The sequence below is a fragment of the Seriola aureovittata genome, chromosome 15, assembly GCF_021018895.1.
Source record: "Seriola aureovittata isolate HTS-2021-v1 ecotype China chromosome 15, ASM2101889v1, whole genome shotgun sequence".
Lineage (NCBI taxonomy): Eukaryota > Metazoa > Chordata > Actinopteri > Carangiformes > Carangidae > Seriola > Seriola aureovittata.
In genome coordinates, this window is record NC_079378.1 from 1,266,621 (window position 1) to 1,289,265 (window position 22,645).

The window sequence follows — 22,645 nt, forward strand, 5'->3', positions numbered from 1 at the left end:
CTCTAAATGATGTGAAATATTAAAACCTGAGACTCCATGTTTCTGTGGCTGCTTCCTTCCATTGCATGGAAATATTTCACATGTCACATGCTTCATTTTATTCAGCCTGAAATGTTTAGTATCGTTGGAAACTTCGCTGCTAGAATTTCAAATAAAGTTATTTGAATTTGAAGAAAGTTTGGAGAAACAGGAAGAGTTTGCAGGAATGGAGGACAGAACAAAATATTTGATAAAAGTCCTTCATCTCGTCCCAACATCTGGATTATGAGGAAGAATCTGCAACACAAGTCTGATGGAGAGGAAGTACTTCTGCTGGCAACACCAAAATTCAGTGAGCTTCATCTTTAAGATGGCGACCAGAGAGGGAGGGAGGTTCAGTCTGAAGGGGAGAGTCTTTAGTTCTGATCCCCATCCTCAGCATCCAATAAAAACTCCCTCCTCCTCCTCAGTACTCCTCCTTGATGTTTAAAGGCAGGGACGTAGGGGACACCAGCCCATTGCTGCCGCTGCTGCTCGTCACCATGGCCACGCTGCTGCCGCCGTTTCCATGTAAAACTCCTCCTCCACTGCCGTTGCTGCCGGTGGGAGGGGTGGGCGTGGTCGTGGAGGAGGCCGGCTGCTGGAGCTTCTTCTTGTTGATCTTGCGCTCCTTTGCCCGGCGGTTCTGGAACCAGATCTTCACCTGGGCAAAGGAGAACATGTCGCATTTATGTCAGGAAAATATAAATAACGTTCACTACATAATAAATCTCCACATTTATCAATGGAAATGGACTCGTAGGGAGGTGGTTAGGGTGGATGGTGGGTCTACAGAGCCCAGGACTGTGACACCAGAGACCAGGTTCACACCCAGAGACCTGTCTGTGGTTTAGACAACAGCCGCTCTTTGGTTAAACATCCATATTTAGAGTGTTGATCCATCAGAAGATCATCTCAGTGTAGTTTTACATCTCCTCTCTCAGGCTTCTCTCTGCAGCTCTAGTAACAACAGGTCGGTGAGCCAATCAGAAGAGAGGAGGCTCTGAGCCTCTCTTCTGATTGGCTGACTGGCAGATTTAAGGTAAAACACTCAGAGAAACCAAGTCCTGCAAGGTTTGGATGGTGGGTCCAGGTGGGCGGGGCTTGGTGACTGCTTTGTTGTGACATCACAAAGTTCCAGAAGTCCTGACGGCTGGTTTTAAGGCTCAGTTTCTGAATACAGGCTGTGTGCATTTCTCTGTGGACTGAGGCTTTGATACTTTCACAGTATTAATATAGAAGCTAGAGCTGATCTATAATCACACTACACATGGACACAGACCTTTACACTGGAGGAGCTTGAATATTAGTGAAAGACGGTGGTTCAGTTTAAATGTAAATTAACAGGTTGTGAACTTTTTCTACATTAAACCAGACCAGGATCTTTAACCTGAACCAGGATCTGTGAGGGTCTGAACAGAACCATAAACCAGTTTAATAAAGCTGGAGATTGATCTGTAAGATCAATATTTTACTGATACCTTCAGTATCAACATGTTTGTGACCTGTCTGATATGTATATTAAAAACATTTCCTCTTTAAGTCAAGAGAAGAAATGTACAGGTTACAGTTATGTTTCCTTCAGTAGTTTCTAGAGACTGGGTTGACTGTACATCCATACATTATATTATTGTATAGATTGAGATTCAGTGTATAAAAGGAGCCACGTTACCAACTCTATGAGGCACTTAGCTGAAAATCAACAGCCCTGATCAATAACAATGTTTCATTCCAGTGTGTGTGTGTTGGCGTACCTGTCTCTCTGACAGGGTGAGCGCCGTGGCGAGCTCCGCCTTCCTCCTGATGGTGATGTATTTGCTGTAGTGAAACTCTTTCTCCAGCTCCAGCCGCTGGTGGTCGGTGTAAACCACCCGATACTTGTCTTTGGTTCGTGTCTTCCCGTCTGTAAAACACAGAAACATCACCAGGTCACACTTCCAGCTGAAATCTGATCCACTCAAATGTTCAGTGTAAAATTAAAGCGGGTTTCCACTGATTTTACACAACAAAACAAAACACACTCCCACTTTAAGCACCATGGACAGCGCCACTCGGCTGGGCGGGGCCAAAGCTTATTTATAAACAATAAACATATTTATTGGGCCATTTAATAGAAAATAATGTCAAAATGCAAAACAGAAAAAGTATGAAATTATTTAATTACAGCCCATTAATACCACATGTTAACCAGAAGTTATTCCCAAGCTGCTGCTCTGCTGCTAAATTCATTATTTTATCATTTAAACATCAAGATAAATCCATGTTAATGAAACAGCTGCTCTGTGTGTTCAGCTTCAGTCACAGTGAGATTTCGAGGTTAATACAGGTCGTGGTTTTTACTTATAGTTTCATGGCTGGGGGGGATTTGGAGATTCAAACACTTCATTTGCATTCTGGTGAATTTCTATTCACCAGTTTATAGTGGAAAAGTTATTTTATTTACAGGGAAAAAGCTACAGTGACAATTCAAAATATAGTGGAATATAAAGCAGCAAGGATCTCAGTCCCACGCTGTCAACAAATCACATGCAGCTGTTCTTTGCTATGCAGCTAATGCTAGATTAGCTTGTCTTCTGCTATTTTAGCTAGCTAGCAAGCTTCTATGGGCAGGCAACATTATCTTAAGATTAGTTAGCAAACAAGCAAACAACATTTCTAACAGTGAGCTTGAAAAACACGTGTATGTGTGTGTATGTGTGTGTGTGGTTTTATGAGCTAATATAATTCATATACATGCAACTTTAGCCTTATACAGTTACAGTTTAGCTAACTAATGTTAGCTAGCTGTTAGCGCTCCCTTTCATTTCCAGTGTTAGCTTGTCATTTCATTACCAAAATAAAATGTCATGTATGATCTGATGTTACAAACTCTGGAGCTCAGTCATGAGCAGTGAGACGATGGAGGATTAGTTGTTGTTTCACATCAATATAGAGTTTATTATTTCATGTGGTGGTTTAGTCTTTTACCTTTAACATTAGTTTTTACAATCGTCACCCTCTTTGTTTTCACTCAGGGATTCAGGAGTTTTAGTTTTAGAATTCATCTTATATTAATGAAGTCACGTCTGAAATAACTGTTCACACTCCTCATTTTCTTGGCATTTATATTCTTGCATGTTTAATGACTCCACTTCCTCTGCACCAGATCACACCGACTGTTAGTGTAGAAAAAGCTGAATGAAGCGAATGGAGTGGTAGTATTTTATATTATGTGTTATAAACTGTCATCAGTCGCCCGTTCACACCGACACACCATGACGGCTCTATTCAAATACACAACCTGCCTCGGCTGCATTTGCATGAACTGAGCCCTATCTGCTTTTATTGATTTATGGCTCCAGTGTCCTTGTGTTACTGTTAAAAATCATCATCATTAGAAATGGGTCTGTCTGGTAAAAGGGAATAAATGAGCTGTTCAAAGCTCTAAACTTTATTCAACACACAAGGGTGAAGCCTGCGGTTCAGACTCTCAGAGCTTTGTTGGAATATTAAATATATCAGGGGGAAATTTGGGGAAATTTGTCAAATATCATGCACAAACATCTGGAATATTTCCATTTGATAAGGAGGGAAAGTCACAGAAGATGGCAGATACTGTTGAAACAAATTTCAATCAGTAAATCAGTAAATATGAGTTGGAGGAAACGTGATACCATCGTATCTGTTAGATAAAGAGAAGATGTCAACATACTGTAATGAAAAGTCTCAGAAATGTTGATATTTATGTTTGTCAGTAAAATGTTTTTCATTTGTTTTCTGCAGCTCAGGACATTTACATCAATCTGAGGTAATTGTACTTTACTTTCTTTTCTACTTTATATTTCTACTGCAAAAACTTCTCAGAGGGAAACGTTGTCCTTTCTACTGCTGCACATTTATCTGACAGCTGTAGTTTGCATATCAAACAAATGAAGACCTGCTCTATTATAAATTCAACCAACAGTACAGTTTTTACAAGAACAGTTGAAATGATCAATAGATTAATCAATTGACCGAAAAATAAAAATAAATAAAAATAAAGTCACTTTCAGGGTAAAAATGTCTAAAATTAAATGTTTGGGTTTTTTTTTTCTTTTTTTTTGTTTGAGTACTTTTACTTTGAATACATCAGTGATTTTCCCAATTATACGTACACACTTTTACTTAAAGCTGCTCCAGTGTAAAGGTCTGTGTCCATGTGTAGTGTGATTATAGATCAGCTCTAGCTTCTATATTAATACTGTGAAAGTATCAAAGCCTCAGTCCACAGAGAAATGCACACAGCCTGTATTCAGAAACTGAGCCTTAAAACCAGCCGTCAGGACTTCTGGAACTTTGTGATGTCACAACAAAGCAGTCACCAAGCCCCGCCCACCTGGACCCACCATCCAAACCTTGCAGGATTTGGTTTCTCTGAGTGTTTTTACCTGAAATCTGCTATATTTTTATTGGATCACTCAGAAAACAGTCAGCCAATCAGAAGAGAGACTCAGAGCCTCCTCTCTTCTGATTGGCTCACCGACCTGTTGTTATTAGAGCTGCAGAGAGAAGCCTGAGAGAGGAGATGTAAAACTACACTGAGATGGTTTTTATATCTTCTAATGGATCAACACTTCAAAATAAAAGACCTTTACATAACAGTTCCATGCTGGAGTAATTTAACACTGTGATATTAGTACTTTTACTTCAGTGAATGATCTGAATACTTCCTACAACACATGAATGTGTTGCTGTATAACACAGAGAATCAATAATAATATGTTTGTCTCAACAGTGTAACTGGGAAAAACAAATCAGTCGTATATTAAATTTAATTTCTAGGAGGAAGCAGCCACGAAAACTTAACTGGAAAAAAATAAAACATCACAAAGACACTAACTAAAAAAATGTTTAAAACTAAAATAATCCATCAGTGTGATTGGAGACAGCGGGACGCTGCAGTTTAAACACACAGATGGTCGTGTTAAGTTAATTAAAAGGCCGTCAGCTCTGCTTAACACGCTCTGATTCAATATTAACACTAAACAAACAGAGGTTAAATAAGTGATGTCCCTCTCCTCTTCAAACACACACACACACACACACACACACACACACACACACACACACACACACACACACACACACACACACACACACACACACACACCGTCTGTGTGTCCTGTAATCGGTCACTGGGGCAAATTCAAACTCAAACATTTGAGTTTTGGGGGGAACATCTGTCTGAACTGACGAGTTTCTGCTCCATTTGTCGGAAAGTAAAAACCAACAATTTGATGAGAGACGCTAATGAAGGAGTGTAAATCAAAAAGCTCTTCAGCCTGTCCGCAGAGAGAGAGAGAGAGGAGAGAGAGAGAGAGAGAGGGAGAGAGAGAGAGAGAGAGAGAGAGAGAGAGAGAGAGAGAGAGAGAGAGAGAGAGAGGAGAGAGAGAGAGAGAGGGAGAGAGAGAGAGAGAGAGAGGGAGAGAGAGAGAGAGAGAGAGAGAGGGAGAGAGAGAGAGAGAGAGAGAGAGGGAGAGAGAGAGAGAGAGAGAGAGAGAGAGAGAGAGGAAGAGAAAGAGAGGGAGGGAGAGAGAGAGAGGAGAGAGAGAGAGAGGAAGAGAAAGAGAGGGAGAGAGGGAGAGAGAGAGGGAGAGAGAGAGAGAGAGAGAGAGAGAGAGGGACAGAGGGGTTCACTCTCTGCTTCCTGGTTCTAATAACAGCACACACACACACACACACACACACAGGACAGAGTGTGTGTGTGTGTGTGTGTGTGTGTGTGTGCTGTCCATCAAACATCTGGAGACACATACAAAAAACATCTGTCCACAACCTGACAGAGGCGGCCCCTGAATCTGGACACAGCTTCCGTCTGATTGTTATAAACAGATGGAAAATATTGACAAAAATGACAATAAAATATATTTTAAATAAATATAATATATAAGAGAAGCTGAAGCTGCAACAACAGGAAGAACGAAAAGGAAAAACGTCTCCTGCTTCTTTCAGAGGGACGAGCTGGAAACATCTGTGTTTAACTCGCTCTGCAGCCAAATGTATTTCTCTTTTTTTATTTTCTCTATTTGAGATTTGTGTTTTGTGTTTTGTGTTTTGTGTTTTGTGGCTTGTGATGTTGGTTTTTTGTTTCCCGCTCAGGGAGACGCTGATGTTCACTGACACGTGTTGTCCCCGTCAAATAAACAAATAAATAAACATTATAATCAAGCCTGATTTCTCAGACTCCATTAACAAGTCGTTTGTTCTTCATCAAATCGCCTTAATTGTTTCTGTTTGTGAAGTAATTAATTAACAGACAGAAAAACCTGCGTCAGAACTGTGAGGCTGCAGCTTCATCATCAATACCTAATCAATCATTTATCAATGATCGATGGACGAGGCTGTTAATCTATGTTTTGTGTTTTTATGTATCTTTATTATATATTATTATTATTGTTGGTGTTTTAGTCACAGTAGAAAACGCATTGATTAACTGATTGATGAGCAGGTGTCAGTTTCAACTAATTAAACAAACTTTTTAATTATATTTTAACTATATAATAAATATATATAATTAGTATTAAACATATTCAGACTGTTGTAAAAGGTGCAGAAGTAAAAAAGTAGATTAGAGAAACCCTGACATGCAGAGTGGGGGTCACCAGGGGCCCGACCACACACGGTGCCCCGGGGCCCCTCAGGGAGGAGGGTCCGGCCCTGCGCGGACAGAGAGGTCACACTTCACACTTCAAAGTGGGAACTGACTCTAAACTCTTGTTTTCTCCGCCCAGAGACAAGCGCAGCACAAAGGCCCCGGAGCCACGTCCAGCGGGGAGACATTAACATCACAACGGCTTCAAACCGCCTCCGAACCGGCTGCACCCGTTTGATCCGGCGACCCGGACAGGACGGGACACGGCGGGAACATTTCAGAGAGACGTTCAGGCCTGACAGCCGCGAGTATCGAAGTATTATTGATTTTAAATTCCCAGATTTTAAAGAGGTTAATAATCACTGAGATTTACAGGGACAAGTCCGTTTAAATGATGCAGCAATTCACCACAAGTCTCCTTCAAAACCCGCAGAAACATATTTCAAAAATACACACGATCGATTCTGATCAAGAGAAAATGGAAGAAATGATTCATGAAAATGAAATTATAGAGAATTCTGAAGTTACTGTTTAAGACGATTTCAAAATTCAATTTCAATTCAATTGAGAAAATATTAAAACGAGTCTGTATCTATTATTGTTATTATTATTATTATTATTGTTGTTGTTATTATTATTATTATTATTGTTGTTGTTATTATTATTATTATTATTATTATTATTGTTATAATTGTTATTATTATTCGCCTATTATCATTATTATTATTATTGTTGAAAATGAACATAAAGAGCTAAATGCAGCTTATTTTTAAAGATCTCTTCCATATTTTATATCAGATGTTTTATTATTTATATATAATATTTCAGGTGATCACAATGACTCACACACCTGGACAGGTGGCTCTGATATCAGCTGTCTGAGTACACACGTGCAGACATTTGAGTATCACCGCGGCTCCTATCTGACTTATTAAAATGTGAAACAGTCTGTTGAGCTGCAGCAACGGAACAAATGATCCCGCGTTTAAAGAGCAGGCACCGTGTGAAACGGAAATATTACAGATTATTGATTAAACACAGGCCTCAATCAACCGGTTCAATGATGGAAGTTAGGAGACAACGTGTCGGGTCTTACTTGGGTTGGAGGGCGGGACGGAGCTGCGTCGTATCCAGTCGTACGGGTTCCTCCTCTGCGGAGAGCCGGGGGACAGCTGCCCCACCGACACGTTCAGAGACGCGGGGAGCAGAGCAGGTGGCTGCCCGGGGAACTCCGCGGGGCTGAACCCCAGCGTGGGGCCGGTGGAGCCGGCAGGAGGCCCCCCGGCTGCTGCGGCCGCCGCTGCCGCTGCAGCGGCGGCGGCGGCCGTGTGGCCGTAGTGGTGGGAAGACCAGTCGTCCCGTGTGGGCGGAGGGGGAGGCGGGTAAGCCGGGCTCCAGCCGCCGGGGCCCGGACCGGCCTGCTGAACCGAGTGCGGGTCGTTGTTGATGCCGTGGTGATGGTGATGGTAGCCCGCGAAGTCTGAGTACTGTGGCGGGGCGGGGACCGGGAAGTTCTGCGGGCTGAGGCTGATGCCCGGATGGCGGGTCACCGCGTTCTGGTGCGGGTACATGGCGGGGTCCTTATCCAGCTGCAGGTAGCTCACGTACATCTTTCCAGGTGAGGGGACTCCCTCTGCATACTGCGGATCCAGCCTGCCTCTCTCTCTCTCCCCTCTCACCTGCTCTACAGGTAAAGTGAGCTTCTCAGTGTATGCTCTCTCTCTCTACCTGTCCACACCTCCACCTGTCCTCTCTCTCTCTGTCTGTGGTTTCTCCATCAGCTGCACGTTAAAAACTGCTGCAGTCACATGGGGCACTTTTATTGCCCTTATCTCCCTCCTCCCGCCTCTGTGTCTCACTGTCTCTCTCTCTCTCTCTCTCTCTCTCTGTCTCTCTCTCTTCTTCCTCCACTCCACTTCATCATCATCCTCATTATCATCATCATCATCATCGTCGTCGCATTTTCCCAAACACATCTGAATAAATTCGTCTCTCCCTCTGAATTAAACCACATTAATAAATGTAGATTCCACAGGTCACTACCTGAGCGGGTCCACCCCCCTCCCTCCCCCGTCTGCGGGCTCTTCTCTTCGGCCTGAATTTGCATGACAGTCCGCTGCTGCATTTCAAAGGCTGCCATCAAAGGGAAAGAGACAAACTTACAAATGACAGTAAAGAGAAGAAAAAAAAAAAAGGACTAACATGTCGTCAGTCAGGTTCATTCATTCATTCATTCATTCATTCATTCATTCATTCATTCATTCATTCATTCAGTCATTCATTCATTCAGTTTCTTTTCAGGTCACATCCTTCCTCTGTCAGGATGGAACAACGTGGGAAAATGTTCATTTTATTTATTTAATATAAATGAAATATAAAATAATTCAAGTCAAATCCAAATTAAAATCTCCTTCACATCATGAGTCAGACTGAGATATTGATCCATTTAAACAGAATTATCACAGATCATTCACTGTATTTATTCGAATGGAAGAATTCAGATGAAGAAATGAATAGAGCAAAAATACAGTTACAGTGCAATTATTTAATAATATTTCTGCTCTATTGTTTTTCATTATTATTATTATTATATATTTTAAATTTGATTTGGCTTTTTTTTTAGTTTTAGTGTTTTTAAATGTTTTTCTAATTAGTGTCTTCGCCTTATAAAAGCACATTATATCAGACCAACACAACAACTACTACTTCTAATAATAATAATAATAATAATAATAATAATAATAATAATAATAATAATAACAATAATAATAATATAGGAGTTTTAATTTATGAGTAAAGAATAGATAAATAACAAAAAGTTATGATGCTGAGAATAAATGAATATTCTGACTTGAATCTGTCGTTTTTAAGGAGAAAGAAAGAAACAACAACAAAGACGTAAATAAATAAAAATAAAACAGGAGTCACACACACACACACACACACACACACACACACACACACACACACACTCACACACACACAGGTCACCTGAGGGTTAGCTGCTTCCTCACCTGAAAGTAAAAAGTAAGAGGCGGAGCCTGTGGAGAGTAGAACAGAATCGAAGGTGACTCACCTGAAGACGGTCATCCAGAAACCAGGTTCACATCAGAGACCAGGTCCAGGTCCAGGTCCAGGTCCAGGTCCAGGTCCTGTCTCTCTCATTCACATGTTCAAGGGGTTCATACTTGCTCATCAGTACTACGATGGAGGGAGGGATTTAAACTGACAACCCTCCAGTAGAAGCAGCCCTCCTGCTGGTCCTCAGCCCCCCCCCCCCCCCCCCCCGAAGAAGGATGAGCTGCTTCTTTATGGATTTATGGGAGATTTATTGTTTTACACTGATGAGTATTCGGTTCATTCTGTTGCAGTAAAATCACATAAAGCCTCAATAATTCTCATTAAACACAAACACACGACGGTTTGATTGATGTTTCTGCTTCAGCTGCTTCTGTGTCTCAAGTATTTTAATTACCAGTAACTTTCTGTTTATTCCTGTATTTACTAGAATTAAATGAACCTTTACTTTTATATTTCCAACCGTAATATTACATATATATCCAGTCTGCACCTGAGATTCTTTTGCATGAAAGGTAAGATTTTTAATTAAAAAAACTGTAACACAAAATCAAAGGTAAGTTAATTTTCTCACCTGTTTTACATCCAATGGAAAGTTAAATTTTTCCTCTTACATTTATGGCATTTTTCCTTTTCTTTTTAAAAGAAGCAGCGATTTAAAAAAAATGTTTTCATCTATTCAATAGACTAAAATTAATTTATCAAATTTATAATTGTTCTGTTTTTGAGCCTGATATTTATTAATAAATTCAGGAGGAAATTGTTTATTTATTACAGATTCAGTGTCAAGTTTATTCCTCACAAAGCTCATAAACCAAATACTTTTACAGTCGACATAAAATAAGACACAGTTAAACTAAATTTACATAATTATGGGTCATAAGATATAAGAATTAATAATGCTGTGAAAATAGATGTAAAGTGCAATTTTGCCACATAATCAGAGAGATCTCTGTATTAATTATCTTTTGGCTGAATGTTTATAATGCCGTTTTGTGAAATGAAGATAAAGGAAAATAAAAACATATTTACTGTAAAGAATAAGAAAAATATAATAATAATATCAAGAAAATGATGTTTTTATTTCATGCTTTGAATTTGTAATAATGCACAACAGCTACAAGGTGTCAGGTTAAATGTAATAAAGGCACATTAATGAATTTAGAAAGACATTCATACAATTTATAGTGAAAGTAAAACACTTATAACAGTTATTACCAGTATATAAACATGTGGATAATAAATGGTTTATAACAGATATAATGAAGCTGTAATCAGATGTAAGTGTTTGTTAATGTGGAGGAGGTGAAACAGCTGGTGCTGACAAATACTGCACATTAACAAACATTTCAAATGTCCTAATATCTGTAAACAACTACAATATTGTGTTATAAACCATTTATTACATGTTTATAAATGCTTAAAGTAACATTTCTTTAAAATCTGAATAATTAAGTTTTCTTTTCCATGTTCATTCAAAAGTGACATTTTGATCACATTTATTATTATAATTCTATTTATTAATTTAAATTCAATATTGATTTAAATATATTGATAAAATACTTTGTAAAACATTAATTTTTTCACTCTCATGTTTTTTGTAAAAATATGGGTAGATGGTATTTGTTCACTGGAAAGAACAAATTGTCATGTAAACACCATATCCTACAATATTTATTATTCATTATCATATTTTACAGTAATTAAACCACAGCAGGTCAAACTGTGATCTGTGTCTGAAGATGGAAACACAGCAGATCCAGATAATCAGATAATCAATCATTAAAATATCTTTTTATAAACAGAGATGCGGCCAAGAAGAAACGACAATAAATACATTACAAAGAGACTGAGACACGTTATAAAAGAAGATAAATTATAACCAGGTAAAACAGATGTGAGTCTGATCAAATGATCAGAAGAAGAATTCCAGCTGTGATCACAGCTGTCAGAAAAAATACTCTATAACAAGTAAAAGTCCTGTGTTTAAAATATCACTGAGTAATAAAAAGTCAAATTACAAACCAGAAAAATGTACGTAAAATACTCACTATAGAAAAATAAAATGCTCCTTTGCCACTAATGATTCACAAAAATATATTATTAATTATTATCACAGACGTATTAATGTGTGAGTATCTTTTCACTGGATTACTCTCTGTACTGAGGGGAAGTTTATTCTGTAAATAAAGACATTTCAGAATAAAATTAATAAAAATCTTATTTTCTTCAAACAAGTGACTTTCACTTTTACTTTTTTCACTTTGGTTTAAAACTCCTCTAGTCTATAAGACTAAGTCTAAATAAGACTAGATAATAATAAATAAATAAAGCTGTTATGCATTGAACTTTTAACAAAGGTTTTGTGTTAATCGTAAACTGAAAGGTTCAGAAGATGCATTCACTCGAGGAAAAAAAGAGATTCTGAGAATTTTCTTTAAAGAAAACTTTTCTCAGAGTTCAGAAGAATTTGTTGTTAATTTAAAAACAAAAATTTTGCTCTGTTTGCCTGAATTAACGACATAATTTTCTCATTAATGCAGAAATAAAGAGCAGAATTTTTTCTCCTCAGGTGAATATATTTCCGTAGGAAAGTGACTGTATCAGTTGTAGAGCAGGAAAATGTGTTGAAGTGGAAATAGTCAGTTAAAGAAGTAAATGTTCTGTGTGTTGCCTTCCACCACTGGTTCGTTGTTTTGTGTCATGAGCTTTGATTTGAAGTTTTCTAAAGCTGAAGTAAAAAAAATGAGGTGAAAGAAAAAGAGAAGAAAAAGAAATAAAGACAGACAGAAGAGGAATAAGAGAAGAAAGAAACAGAACATTTCAGAGGAGGAGATTAGGAGGAATGTGTGTGTGAACTTGGCGTCCATCTTGTTTCTGTTTCCCTCTGTCACCTGTCCTCAGGTAAACCATTAACCAGCGAACGGCCATAAAACTCCACTTTATGGAAAGTTTGATGATGACGAAGGGTCGTAAACGCTGAAGCTCGTTAAGGCCTCGCTGGCTGTTGTTGTTCACCTTGACACAGTTTGCATGCGAGAACAAACACTGACACCGAGGGTCGACACGAGCTGCTGCTAGCTTAGCTTAGCTTAGCTTAGCTTAGCTAGCTTAGCTTAGTTTATATGAGGCAAACCAGTGGGGACGCGACACGGCGTGCTTCAATTTGAATTATATTATTATAATTGATATAATGAGGACGGCTGCTGAGAGCATGTCAGTTAAACACCTCCGACGCCTCAGAAGAAGAATCTGATCGTTTGATCTTCCACATGAAACTTTCTGACCATTTTCTCTCTAACGCCTTCGGGCCGACGTTATAATGAGCCCTTGATGAGAATGAATCGTTACTCCAAGTCCTTTATTCCTTCTGCTTTTTACTGCTCAACGCAGACAATACTCATTTTAAATGATGTGATTTTACAGTAATTCATTGGATATGTTGTTGTATTTACTGCTTTTATTTATTGTTTTACTTATTGTAACTGTCGTATGCCTTTTAATGTTTCCTCTGACATTTGAACTATATGTGGTTGTTTGTCTGTTCAGACCAAATGTATGGACCGGGAAGCAACAAATGAATTTTCCATGGGGGATAAATAAAGTTGTCTGAACTGAACTGAACATTAAGATGCTAATGTTGGTTAATTACTAGTAACCTGAACAAATGTGATGAAGCAGCAGCTACAGATGCTGATGATCGAGAACAAAGAGACATGAACAGTTCAGATACATGTGGCTCACTATTTGGCAGGAAACAGGTCACTGTTGCCCTTTTTATCTAATGCGTTATAGCAGCTTATAAATGATTTATAAAGTGTTAACAAGCTAATTAATAAACTAGTTTCATCTCTTATTGTAATGTGGTACCAACTTTTTTTCAGCATCCAAATGTTTGATGGGTATCAATAATCCTAATCTAGAAATATGAACGGAGCTAAACTGTTTATTGTTCTGCGTAATTATAAATGCCTTCTCTAGGTGACATGCTTCCTGTAGGAAACTGTAGTTCTTAGTGGACAAATGTGAAATGAATTGTTCCCAGAAGCTTCGGTACCAACGGAAAATGATGTTAAAGGGACGAGACAATTTTACACTCCATTGTTAAACGCATTGAAAAGTGTTCAAAATACATAAAATACACCGTCAATTCACAATCACATTTCAACATTCACTTTGCGAATCAATAATGATGCTGATACTGTAGTAATTATAATAACAATAAAGTTTATTATGGGCCATTATGTAGTATTAATGTTAGCAGAGTAAACTATAAAACTGCATCATCAGCAAAAGACAAATATACATTTAGACACACTTGCAAAGAGCATTCATGTCAAAGCATTTTAATGATTTATACAAATTGTTTTCTATGACAGAACGAGCTTCTTTGTCACAAATAAATAAGTTTGATTTCTTTCAAACATTTTTTATACGTCAAAATAATTTAAAATAATTGTTGTTAATTTATATTAAAAGTATCTATAAACTTTTGATTGCAGCTATACAGTATATATTATGTTTATCACATCGTTACTATTTATGATATCATACACAAGCAAAACTGTTTTACAAAGACAAACTAAGAGGCTTTATTAACTCACATATAATTCTGATTTTACAAGCAGTTGAATTAATTCACAATGTTTTTCATTGGTCATTAAAATCAGTTAATTGTGTATATTTATAATCCTGGTATGTGTCTTCCTGTGTGTTTAAATTAAACTGTGCAGAAGTGATCAGGTGGATCAGGTCACTTATTTACTGCTGCCACCTTGTGGTCAACTGAAGTCACAGTAATTATGAACCTCTGCGACTGAACATCTCAATAAATAACTAATTCAGCTGTTTATATACAAATGAGACATTAAATCAGAATATTAATGTGTAATCTGCATTAAAATGTCTGAATGACATGTCAACAACAGCAGTTGCTATTTGCATGATATTCATGAAGAAAACCATATATCCAAATTACTCTCATAAATAAGGACTACTTTCTTTTATGTTGAAGGATGAGTTTAGAAATTCCACATTTTTGATGATAGATTGATAGTTTTAGTCATTTTATGGAAAATGAAAAACTCTCAGATTCCAGCTTCATTAATGTGAGTATTTGCTTTTAAATTTTACACATTACGTTTCGGTTATATTGCTCAAACAAAACATGTTAAGGCTACAACATTTAGTCATTAGAAGCCAACGTTGCTTGTAAATTGCTTTGAATTACAGTGTCTGCCGCGGGAAACTCACGCAGGAAGAACCGGGAATCAAACTGTAAAATTTGTTTCCGCCCGGTTTCGAACCGGGGACCTTTCGCGTGTGAGGCGAACGTGATAACCACTACACTACGGAAACCGCACTGACCGCAAGTCAAACAACAACAACCATATACCTGTGCCGCTTAGTTTGGCTCCTCCCGCCAAGTTTTGCGTCTTGTGTCCTCCATTACGTCCGCAGAGGATCAATAAATCCTGGCGGTTGCTTCCCGGTCAGATTATTAATCTCTAACACACAAACGACTTAGTGTTAAAATGAGCGGAAGAGGCAAAGGAGGAAAGGGACTCGGGAAAGGAGGCGCCAAGCGGCACCGTAAAGTTCTCCGTGATAACATCCAGGGAATCACCAAACCCGCCATCCGCCGTCTGGCTCGCCGCGGCGGAGTCAAGCGTATCTCCGGCCTCATCTACGAGGAGACCCGCGGTGTGCTCAAGGTCTTCCTGGAGAACGTCATCCGTGACGCCGTCACCTACACCGAGCACGCCAAGAGGAAGACGGTCACCGCCATGGACGTGGTCTACGCCCTCAAGAGGCAGGGCCGCACCCTGTACGGCTTCGGAGGCTAAACTCACCCTCACCCGCTCACCCCCACACTCCAAGGCTCTTTTAAGAGCCACCCACTAAACCTCAAGACATTAATCCTCTTTTATTTAACGTACAAATGCTTCAACCTGCAAACAGTGCGTCAACATACATGTCAACACAGTAAAAAGAAGCTTGATTACCCACTAAACCTCAAGACATTCATCCTGTTTTCTTCTTTGATTTAATAAACATTTGTGAATGATGTAGCTAATAAGGATAAATCTGTTTGTACTACAAAATAAAACGTTGGATGAATCCTGCAAACACCAGATGACTGTCAGTTCAGCGTGATAAATATGCATTTATACTACAAGAAATTTAATTAAATGATTTGCACTAACACATATATTCTATGTTGTTGCACCGTGGAATGGCCTGTTGATTTAAAATACCTCATTGATAACAACTTAATCAAATGTTCTGCCCTCAATATATCTCTCTCTCTCTCACACACCTCAGTAACAGCCTTGTTGCTTTACACACTTCTGTGTGAGACATGCAAACCTGTGAATGTCAATGACTCATAATGCTTCACATTATTAAAGAGTTGCGAAAGTAAAAAATAAAAATTGCTTTCATTTTCAAGTCTAAAGAAAATGGAAAGAGATGGGGAGAATAATAAATATTAAGATCTTGGTATTCGGTAAACTTGGTGCAAGTTTTAAAACTAACTCATACAAACAATGTCAGAGTGTAAGATGCTCATTGTGTTCATCGCAGCTTTGCATAAACTGGATGGTTTGTCAAAGATTATATCATTATTAATTAATTATGATAGATTAAATTATAATGATACCAATGATACCTTCCACAGAGCTGCAGCAGCGCAGTGTTAAAACATTAACGTTATAAACCTACAGACTGCGGCCGTCAGATCACAGCTCACTGTATCATGGTCTCTTGTGTAGCGCATGCGCAGTGTTGTTAGTAAGACAGCCAATCTTGTGCAAGCAACAGCACAGTCTCATTTGCATATAGGACGTACATATTGACCGTTCGCTTCTCAACCAGTTATCCGTCTTTGGAACCAGAATCATCGATATCTAACCATGCCTGACCCAGTGAAAGCACCGAAGAAGGGCTCCAAGAAAGCCGTCTCCAAGTCCGTGTCTAAGACCGGCAAGAAGAAGAGGAAGACCAGGAAGGAGAGCTACGCCATCTACGTGTACAAGGTGCTGAAGCAGGTCCACCCCGACACCGGCATCTCCTCCAAGGCCATGAGCATCATGAACTCCTTCGTCAGCGACATCTTCGAGCGCATCGCCGGAGAGTCTTCCCGCCTGGCTCAGTACAACAAGCGCTCCACCATCACCTCCAGGGAGATCCAGACCGCCGTCCGCCTCCTGCTGCCCGGGGAGCTGGCCAAACACGCCGTGTCTGAGGGCACCAAGGCCGTCACCAAGTACACCAGCTCCAAGTAACCAGGTCCAAGTAACCGGCTCCGAGGAACCGGCTCCGAGGAACCGGCTCCGAGGAACCGGCTCCGAGTAACAGCTGCTGGTTCCGACTACATAAAGGCCCTTTTCAGGGCCACACACTCATTCAACTAAGAACAATTCCTCCGAGTTATTACAAACTAATCCATTTGTTTTGTGATAAATATTCTAAAAACTCGATTTCAGTGATTTAGATCCACATAGTGTCACTGTTGCCCCAGGTGTGTTATAGAGAAGCTCCAGGTCTCTAAATGTTTTTACCTTATTTGTAGATGATTTCCTCCATTAAATTTAATAAGCCACTAGTATGTTCTGGTGTTTGACTGATTTATTGGTTTATTTATTTCTCAGAGTTGATCCTGGTTCCATAATGAAGCATAAGATCAGTGGAAAATGAATTAAAATTTTAAACATCAAATAAGTAACTAGAGGATGTTGACACAATATTTAGGGTAAAATTTAATTTATCAACAATGTCACATAGTGAATGTCATTCAGTGTCAATAAGCTCAAGGTGTGTGTGATGGTTGGTTCTTATCTGACGTGTTTTGTGACGTACTTCAGGGTGTTACCTTTAGAACCGGGTCGGGTTGGAGAAAGCAGCCGGGAGCGACACCGCGATGTTCCGCTGTGGCCGGGACATCTGCAAAAACACGTTTAGCCACTTAAAACAAAAACAAACAAACAAACAAAACATAGATGAAAGCTAATATCACTTAAAGTGTCGGCTTTATTTTGAATATTTTCACCACTTAATTTTTCCCGCCAAACAGCCGTTTCCTTCTTCTTTTGAGTAAATTCAACAGTGAAAGTGAAACATTCAGTGAAATAAACAACAATAACAAAACAACAACCATTATTCGTACATTATAAACAAGAAGTTGAACAACAGCTCCTTTACTTACAATGTGAACAGCCGTTAGTGTTTCCTCTTCAGAAGCCGTTACAGCTCCGTTGCTGATTGGTTTATTTGAATTTTCAAATTCCTTTAATCCAATAGTTGGTCACCCACAGCGCGCGCTTCTCCCGGCTCGGACCAATCAGCGCTGGCCTCGCTCCGGCACTTCCTATATAAACCCGCTGTTCGCATTCAGGCAGAATACGTTCTTTCACTGCTCAGACAGAGAAGCACTGACGATCCAAAATGGCCAGAACCAAGCAGACCGCCCGGAAGTCCACCGGAGGAAAAGCTCCCAGGAAGCAGCTGGCGACCAAAGCCGCCCGTAAGAGCGCCCCGGCCACCGGCGGAGTGAAGAAGCCTCACCGTTACAGGCCCGGTACCGTGGCTCTGAGAGAGATCCGCCGGTACCAGAAGTCCACCGAGCTGCTGATCCGCAAGCTGCCCTTCCAGCGCCTGGTCCGGGAGATCGCTCAGGACTTCAAGACCGACCTGCGTTTCCAGAGCTCCGCCGTCATGGCTCTGCAGGAGGCCAGCGAGGCTTACCTGGTCGGCCTGTTCGAGGACACCAACCTGTGCGCCATCCACGCCAAGAGGGTCACCATCATGCCCAAAGACATCCAGCTGGCCCGCCGCATCCGCGGGGAGAGGGCTTAGAGTCTGAGCCCGACCCGGGACCAGCTCCCCCACACAACGGCTCTTTTAAGAGCCACAAACATGTTCTGGAAGAGCAACAGACCTTTTTTATAAAACTGCACTATGAAGCAAGAACCATACACAAGCTGATTGATCCGTTGGTTGACTCATTAATAAATAAAGTAATAAAGTCTTACAACGATTAAGATAAAATAAATGTAAAATACAGACATTTGTGTGTTAGATTCATTATCATTAACAATTAGTTTTTCTTAATTAAATCTAGATAGACTTTCATGATTAGAGGTAATAAACATTTTCTATATGTCAATATCAGTCAAGTTGAGCTGAATATGTTGAAGTGTGAAAACAATATGAGCAGAAAACATGTGTCATCTTCTTTCCACTGAGGAGAAATCACCGTGATGCTGTGGAGCTGCAGACCAATATTCAGTGTAAAACATGTGGCTTCTTGTTTACAAACGTACTATTCCTATCAAAATAAAAGAACTACGATATAAGATAATTCACAACATACAACCATTGAACGATTACATCTCACGATTTGCTGAGATCAGCAACAAATGTGATTTTTGTACAATGGAAGAAGATGACATAAAACATTTGATTTAAGAGTCTTCTGTAACGAGATCCTTCAAGAACTACAATTTAGTGTTAAGATATTAGCTAAGATTTTGCTCATTGCTCTCGATCTCTATGCGACTGTTTCATTTTCTTGTTTTTGACTTATATTTACTGAGATATAATTTTCTTAATACAAGATACAGGAAGGAATATGCAATACCTTATGATGGACTATAAAACAAGAGACTTGTTTGTGATGTTTGTTTATATTTGTAAGTGACTCAAGATGGTTAAAAATAATTGATGTAGGTTTTAATAGCATAGTATTAATAGTTTTAATGGGATAATATACTGAATATTAACATTTAGAGTGATTAACATGAATATGAAAGTTTCATATTTGAACACAACGGTCATCGTCGCATGAATATGATGAACATGATTTTGAAATCTCATACAAGGCGCGGAGCGGAAAGTCTTCGTGACGTAAACTCTCTTCTGATTGGACGATCACCGTTACGCTCAATGTGACCAATCCGGAAGCAGCAGGTTGGTGTATATATATACGGTTGTCGGCCTCAGCTAGATACTTTTCTTTCTGCTTGAAAAACACAAACTTACAACATGTCTGGACGTGGTAAGACCGGAGGAAAGGCCAGAGCAAAGGCCAAGACCCGCTCCTCCCGGGCCGGGCTTCAGTTCCCCGTCGGCCGTGTCCACAGGCTGCTGAGGAAGGGCAACTACGCCGAGCGTGTCGGTGCCGGAGCTCCCGTCTACCTGGCGGCGGTGCTCGAGTACCTGACCGCTGAGATCCTGGAGCTGGCGGGAAACGCAGCCCGCGACAACAAGAAGACCCGCATCATCCCCCGCCACCTGCAGCTGGCTGTCCGCAACGACGAGGAGCTCAACAAGCTGCTCGGCGGAGTCACCATCGCTCAGGGAGGCGTGCTGCCCAACATCCAGGCGGTGCTGCTGCCCAAGAAGACCGAGAAGCCCGCCAAGAAGTAACCGGGACCTCGCTGCTCCAAACACAACGGCTCTTTTAAGAGCCACACACTCTTTCTCAAAGATCAAACATCTTCCTGTTCTCAACCACAACACCATTTACTACAACACTTCACACATCAATCACATCTGATTGAGTATATGAGTGAAAGTGTTTTATAGGAGATAAAACTAGAATAGATATTGGAGAAATACATTGATATGTATTGTAGGCTGTAAATGTTCAATACCGAAACAGGCAGGTAGACAAGCAACTGCCTATGTAATCATATTAATGTAAGGTATAGGTTTTATTACATATGATCTAATATTTATATGAAAAAATAAATCAATATTCAAATTCTGAGGCTAAGTTGACAGGAGCTCAGTCAAAGCACAAGACTGTTCAATTATACTAAAAGTTGATGGAGACCATTGATAACTGCAATGACAGTTTCTTTTAGTATTAATATACAGTCAAAGCAGATTTTTCTATTGTAGGATTCAACCAATGTTTAATTCTTAGGTAAACCTCTACCGATACTGCTGGAAATAGGAACTATGGAGAATAATTAAAGATTTAGTGGGTGGCTCTTGCAAAAAATCAAATATAGTATGGAAAATTAGTGGATTGAATCTTACGAATAATGTAGCGGAGGGCTACAAACCTGCACTGTATGTATGGCAGCACGCTTTGAACCACTTTAACATACCTGCACAATTAAGGTAACAAAGGTAGGCCGCTAGCCACTACCGCAGGAGTCCCACTGTGGACACTCACTAAATGACTGGGAAGGGCAACGGGATAAAGAAAGTAAACAGTGTATATTTATTACAACCCTAAATAGACAGACATAAACACACTCAGAATAAACAGAGGAAATACTAAATTAAGTTTGTTAAATCCTTAAACTAATTCTCACACTAATGGTACCAAGTTGCCCGGGGTTGGAGCTCATGTGGAGATAAGGTCCCTGACGATAGAGAAGGAAAGGGGGGTAAGGGAGGGTGACGATGCCGGGGAGAGGAGGTAGGTGAACCCTGAAGAGAGGAGGACGAGGGGGGTTATCAGCTGCAGAGTAGGTTTCCACGTAGTTGGGTACGTGGTTGATGCATCGAAACTAGCCGAACTGGTTAGCGACTCTCAGCCGACGCAGTTCGCACACAAGGCGGGAGACAGTCTCTAAAATCCCTCTTCACGGCGCCGATATTCCTCAAACGGCGGAATCCCTCCAGGATAATCTCACACAGGCATAAAGGTCCGTTCAGTTACCAAAACTCAAGAAACTAGGAGAACTTGGAGCTAAGTGTAGCTACCTCGACCGAAACAGTCTCTCACCTACACGAGATCGCGCACCAATCAAGATGCAGTGCGCCGACAGACTACGGCATCACCACTAGGACACACAACGTGCGCATGTCCCGCATGAACCACAATATACAGAACCGTATTAATAATGAATGGAAAATAATAAACTGAAGCAAATAGAATAGGAAAAAATGGAAACTTAACAGGGCAGCGGCAAGGGGAAAATATATATATTACTCAAATAAACTTAATATATACAATGGACTCTGACGCTTCAGTACAAATAGTAATGAATGAATTCTATTGAAAAATCAGTATAGAAAGGGGCTAAACAGCTGCTATGATCTGCCTTTAGCTGACAAGCAGCTTGTCTGTGTGCAGCCTTCTGTTAACACACTAATAAAAAGCAATAATGTTTATTTTGATACACGTTTGATAATAACCATATGAAATCAGCAGTAATCAAGCTTGTTTTTACTGTGTTGACATGTATGTTGACGCACTGTTAGCATGTTCAAACATTTGTACATTAAATAAAAGAGGATTAATGTCTTGAGGTTTAGTGGGTGGCTCTTAAAAGAGCCTTGGAGTGTGGGGGTGAGCGGGTGAGGGTGAGTTTAGCCTCCGAAGCCGTACAGGGTGCGGCCCTGCCTCTTGAGGGCGTAGACCACGTCCATGGCGGTGACCGTCTTCCTCTTGGCGTGCTCGGTGTAGGTGACGGCGTCACGGATGACGTTCTCCAGGAAGACCTTGAGCACACCGCGGGTCTCCTCGTAGATGAGGCCGGAGATACGCTTGACTCCGCCGCGGCGAGCCAGACGGCGGATGGCGGGTTTGGTGATTCCCTGGATGTTATCACGGAGAACTTTACGGTGCCGCTTGGCGCCTCCTTTCCCGAGTCCCTTTCCTCCTTTGCCTCTTCCGCTCATTTTCTTTTGGTTGAGATTGAACAAGATAATGTGACTATCCGGCAGACACTCAGCCTTTATATGTTCTCTGCGGACGTAGTAGAGGACTGATGACGTGTTCTTCGCTGGGCGGGGTCAGACTCAGCAGCCTCCCTGCAGCTAAATCCCCTTTGATTGAAAACTGTTGTAGTGAAAGTGGAAAATCTTCGATTTTGTTAAAACAAAAATTGTTTGTGACATTTATTGTTTACTGATTGTTTACTGATTATCTGTATTCTACTGGCTGTTCGACAGGGACCGGAAACACTGGAATCCTTA

General features: G+C 40.2%; 5 protein-coding genes and 1 non-coding gene across 6 annotated transcripts; 3 read left to right on the forward strand and 3 right to left on the reverse strand.

Annotated features, from left to right (window-relative positions):
• Positions 1–445: 445 nt before the first annotated feature.
• Positions 446–8,365, reverse strand: cdx1b (caudal type homeobox 1 b). The gene is made up of 3 exons (XM_056397496.1): positions 7,725–8,365; positions 1,773–1,921; positions 446–682 (listed from the first exon to the last, which is right to left on the reverse strand). The coding sequence occupies exons 1-3, from the start codon at positions 8,236–8,238 to the stop codon at positions 446–448; spliced, it is 900 nt and encodes a 299-aa protein (XP_056253471.1). The 5' UTR covers positions 8,239–8,365.
• A 6,626-nt stretch (positions 8,366–14,991) lies between these two features.
• On the reverse strand, positions 14,992–15,064 carry trnav-cac (transfer RNA valine (anticodon CAC)). The gene has a single exon. It is a non-coding gene; the product is annotated as a tRNA-Val (tRNA).
• A 161-nt stretch (positions 15,065–15,225) lies between these two features.
• Positions 15,226–19,397, forward strand: LOC130182767 (uncharacterized). The gene is made up of 3 exons (XM_056397908.1): positions 15,226–15,550; positions 16,583–16,988; positions 18,145–19,397. Exons 1-3 carry the CDS (start codon positions 15,241–15,243, stop codon positions 18,560–18,562), a joined length of 1,134 nt encoding a protein of 377 aa, XP_056253883.1. The 5' UTR covers positions 15,226–15,240; the 3' UTR covers positions 18,563–19,397.
• On the forward strand, positions 16,558–17,315 carry LOC130182537 (histone H2B 1/2-like). Its single transcript, XM_056397535.1, has one exon. It carries the CDS (start codon positions 16,621–16,623, stop codon positions 16,990–16,992), a length of 372 nt encoding a protein of 123 aa, XP_056253510.1. The 5' UTR covers positions 16,558–16,620; the 3' UTR covers positions 16,993–17,315.
• Positions 19,398–19,415: 18 nt separating the features above from the next.
• Positions 19,416–20,293, forward strand: LOC130182532 (histone H2A-like). The gene has a single exon (XM_056397529.1). It carries the CDS (start codon positions 19,751–19,753, stop codon positions 20,132–20,134), a length of 384 nt encoding a protein of 127 aa, XP_056253504.1. The 5' UTR covers positions 19,416–19,750; the 3' UTR covers positions 20,135–20,293.
• A 623-nt stretch (positions 20,294–20,916) lies between these two features.
• Positions 20,917–22,587, reverse strand: LOC130182548 (histone H4). The gene has a single exon (XM_056397546.1). It carries the CDS (start codon positions 22,346–22,348, stop codon positions 22,037–22,039), a length of 312 nt encoding a protein of 103 aa, XP_056253521.1. The 5' UTR covers positions 22,349–22,587; the 3' UTR covers positions 20,917–22,036.
• Between the last annotated feature and the right edge of the window lie 58 nt (positions 22,588–22,645).

Excerpts from the sequence above, each read along its gene's own strand:
- LOC130182767 (XM_056397908.1), top strand. The coding sequence starts at position 15,241 with ATGAGCGGAAGAGGCAAAGGAGGAAAGGGACTCGGGAAAGGAGGCGCC. Across the intron at positions 15,551-16,582 it reads CCTGTACGGCTTCGGAGGCT|TTATCCGTCTTTGGAACCAG; the intron begins AAACTCACCCTC and ends CTTCTCAACCAG. Across the intron at positions 16,989-18,144 it reads ACCAAGTACACCAGCTCCAA|ATCCAAAATGGCCAGAACCA; the intron begins GTAACCAGGTCC and ends GAAGCACTGACG.
- cdx1b (XM_056397496.1), bottom strand. The coding sequence starts at position 8,238 with ATGTACGTGAGCTACCTGCAGCTGGATAAGGACCCCGCCATGTACCCG. Across the intron at positions 1,922-7,724 it reads CGTCCCGCCCTCCAACCCAA|ACGGGAAGACACGAACCAAA; the intron begins GTAAGACCCGAC and ends TGTGTTTTACAG. Across the intron at positions 683-1,772 it reads TCACCCTGTCAGAGAGACAG|GTGAAGATCTGGTTCCAGAA; the intron begins GTACGCCAACAC and ends TCCTTTGCCCAG.
- LOC130182537 (XM_056397535.1), top strand. The coding sequence starts at position 16,621 with ATGCCTGACCCAGTGAAAGCACCGAAGAAGGGCTCCAAGAAAGCCGTC.
- LOC130182548 (XM_056397546.1), bottom strand. The coding sequence starts at position 22,348 with ATGAGCGGAAGAGGCAAAGGAGGAAAGGGACTCGGGAAAGGAGGCGCC.
- LOC130182532 (XM_056397529.1), top strand. The coding sequence starts at position 19,751 with ATGTCTGGACGTGGTAAGACCGGAGGAAAGGCCAGAGCAAAGGCCAAG.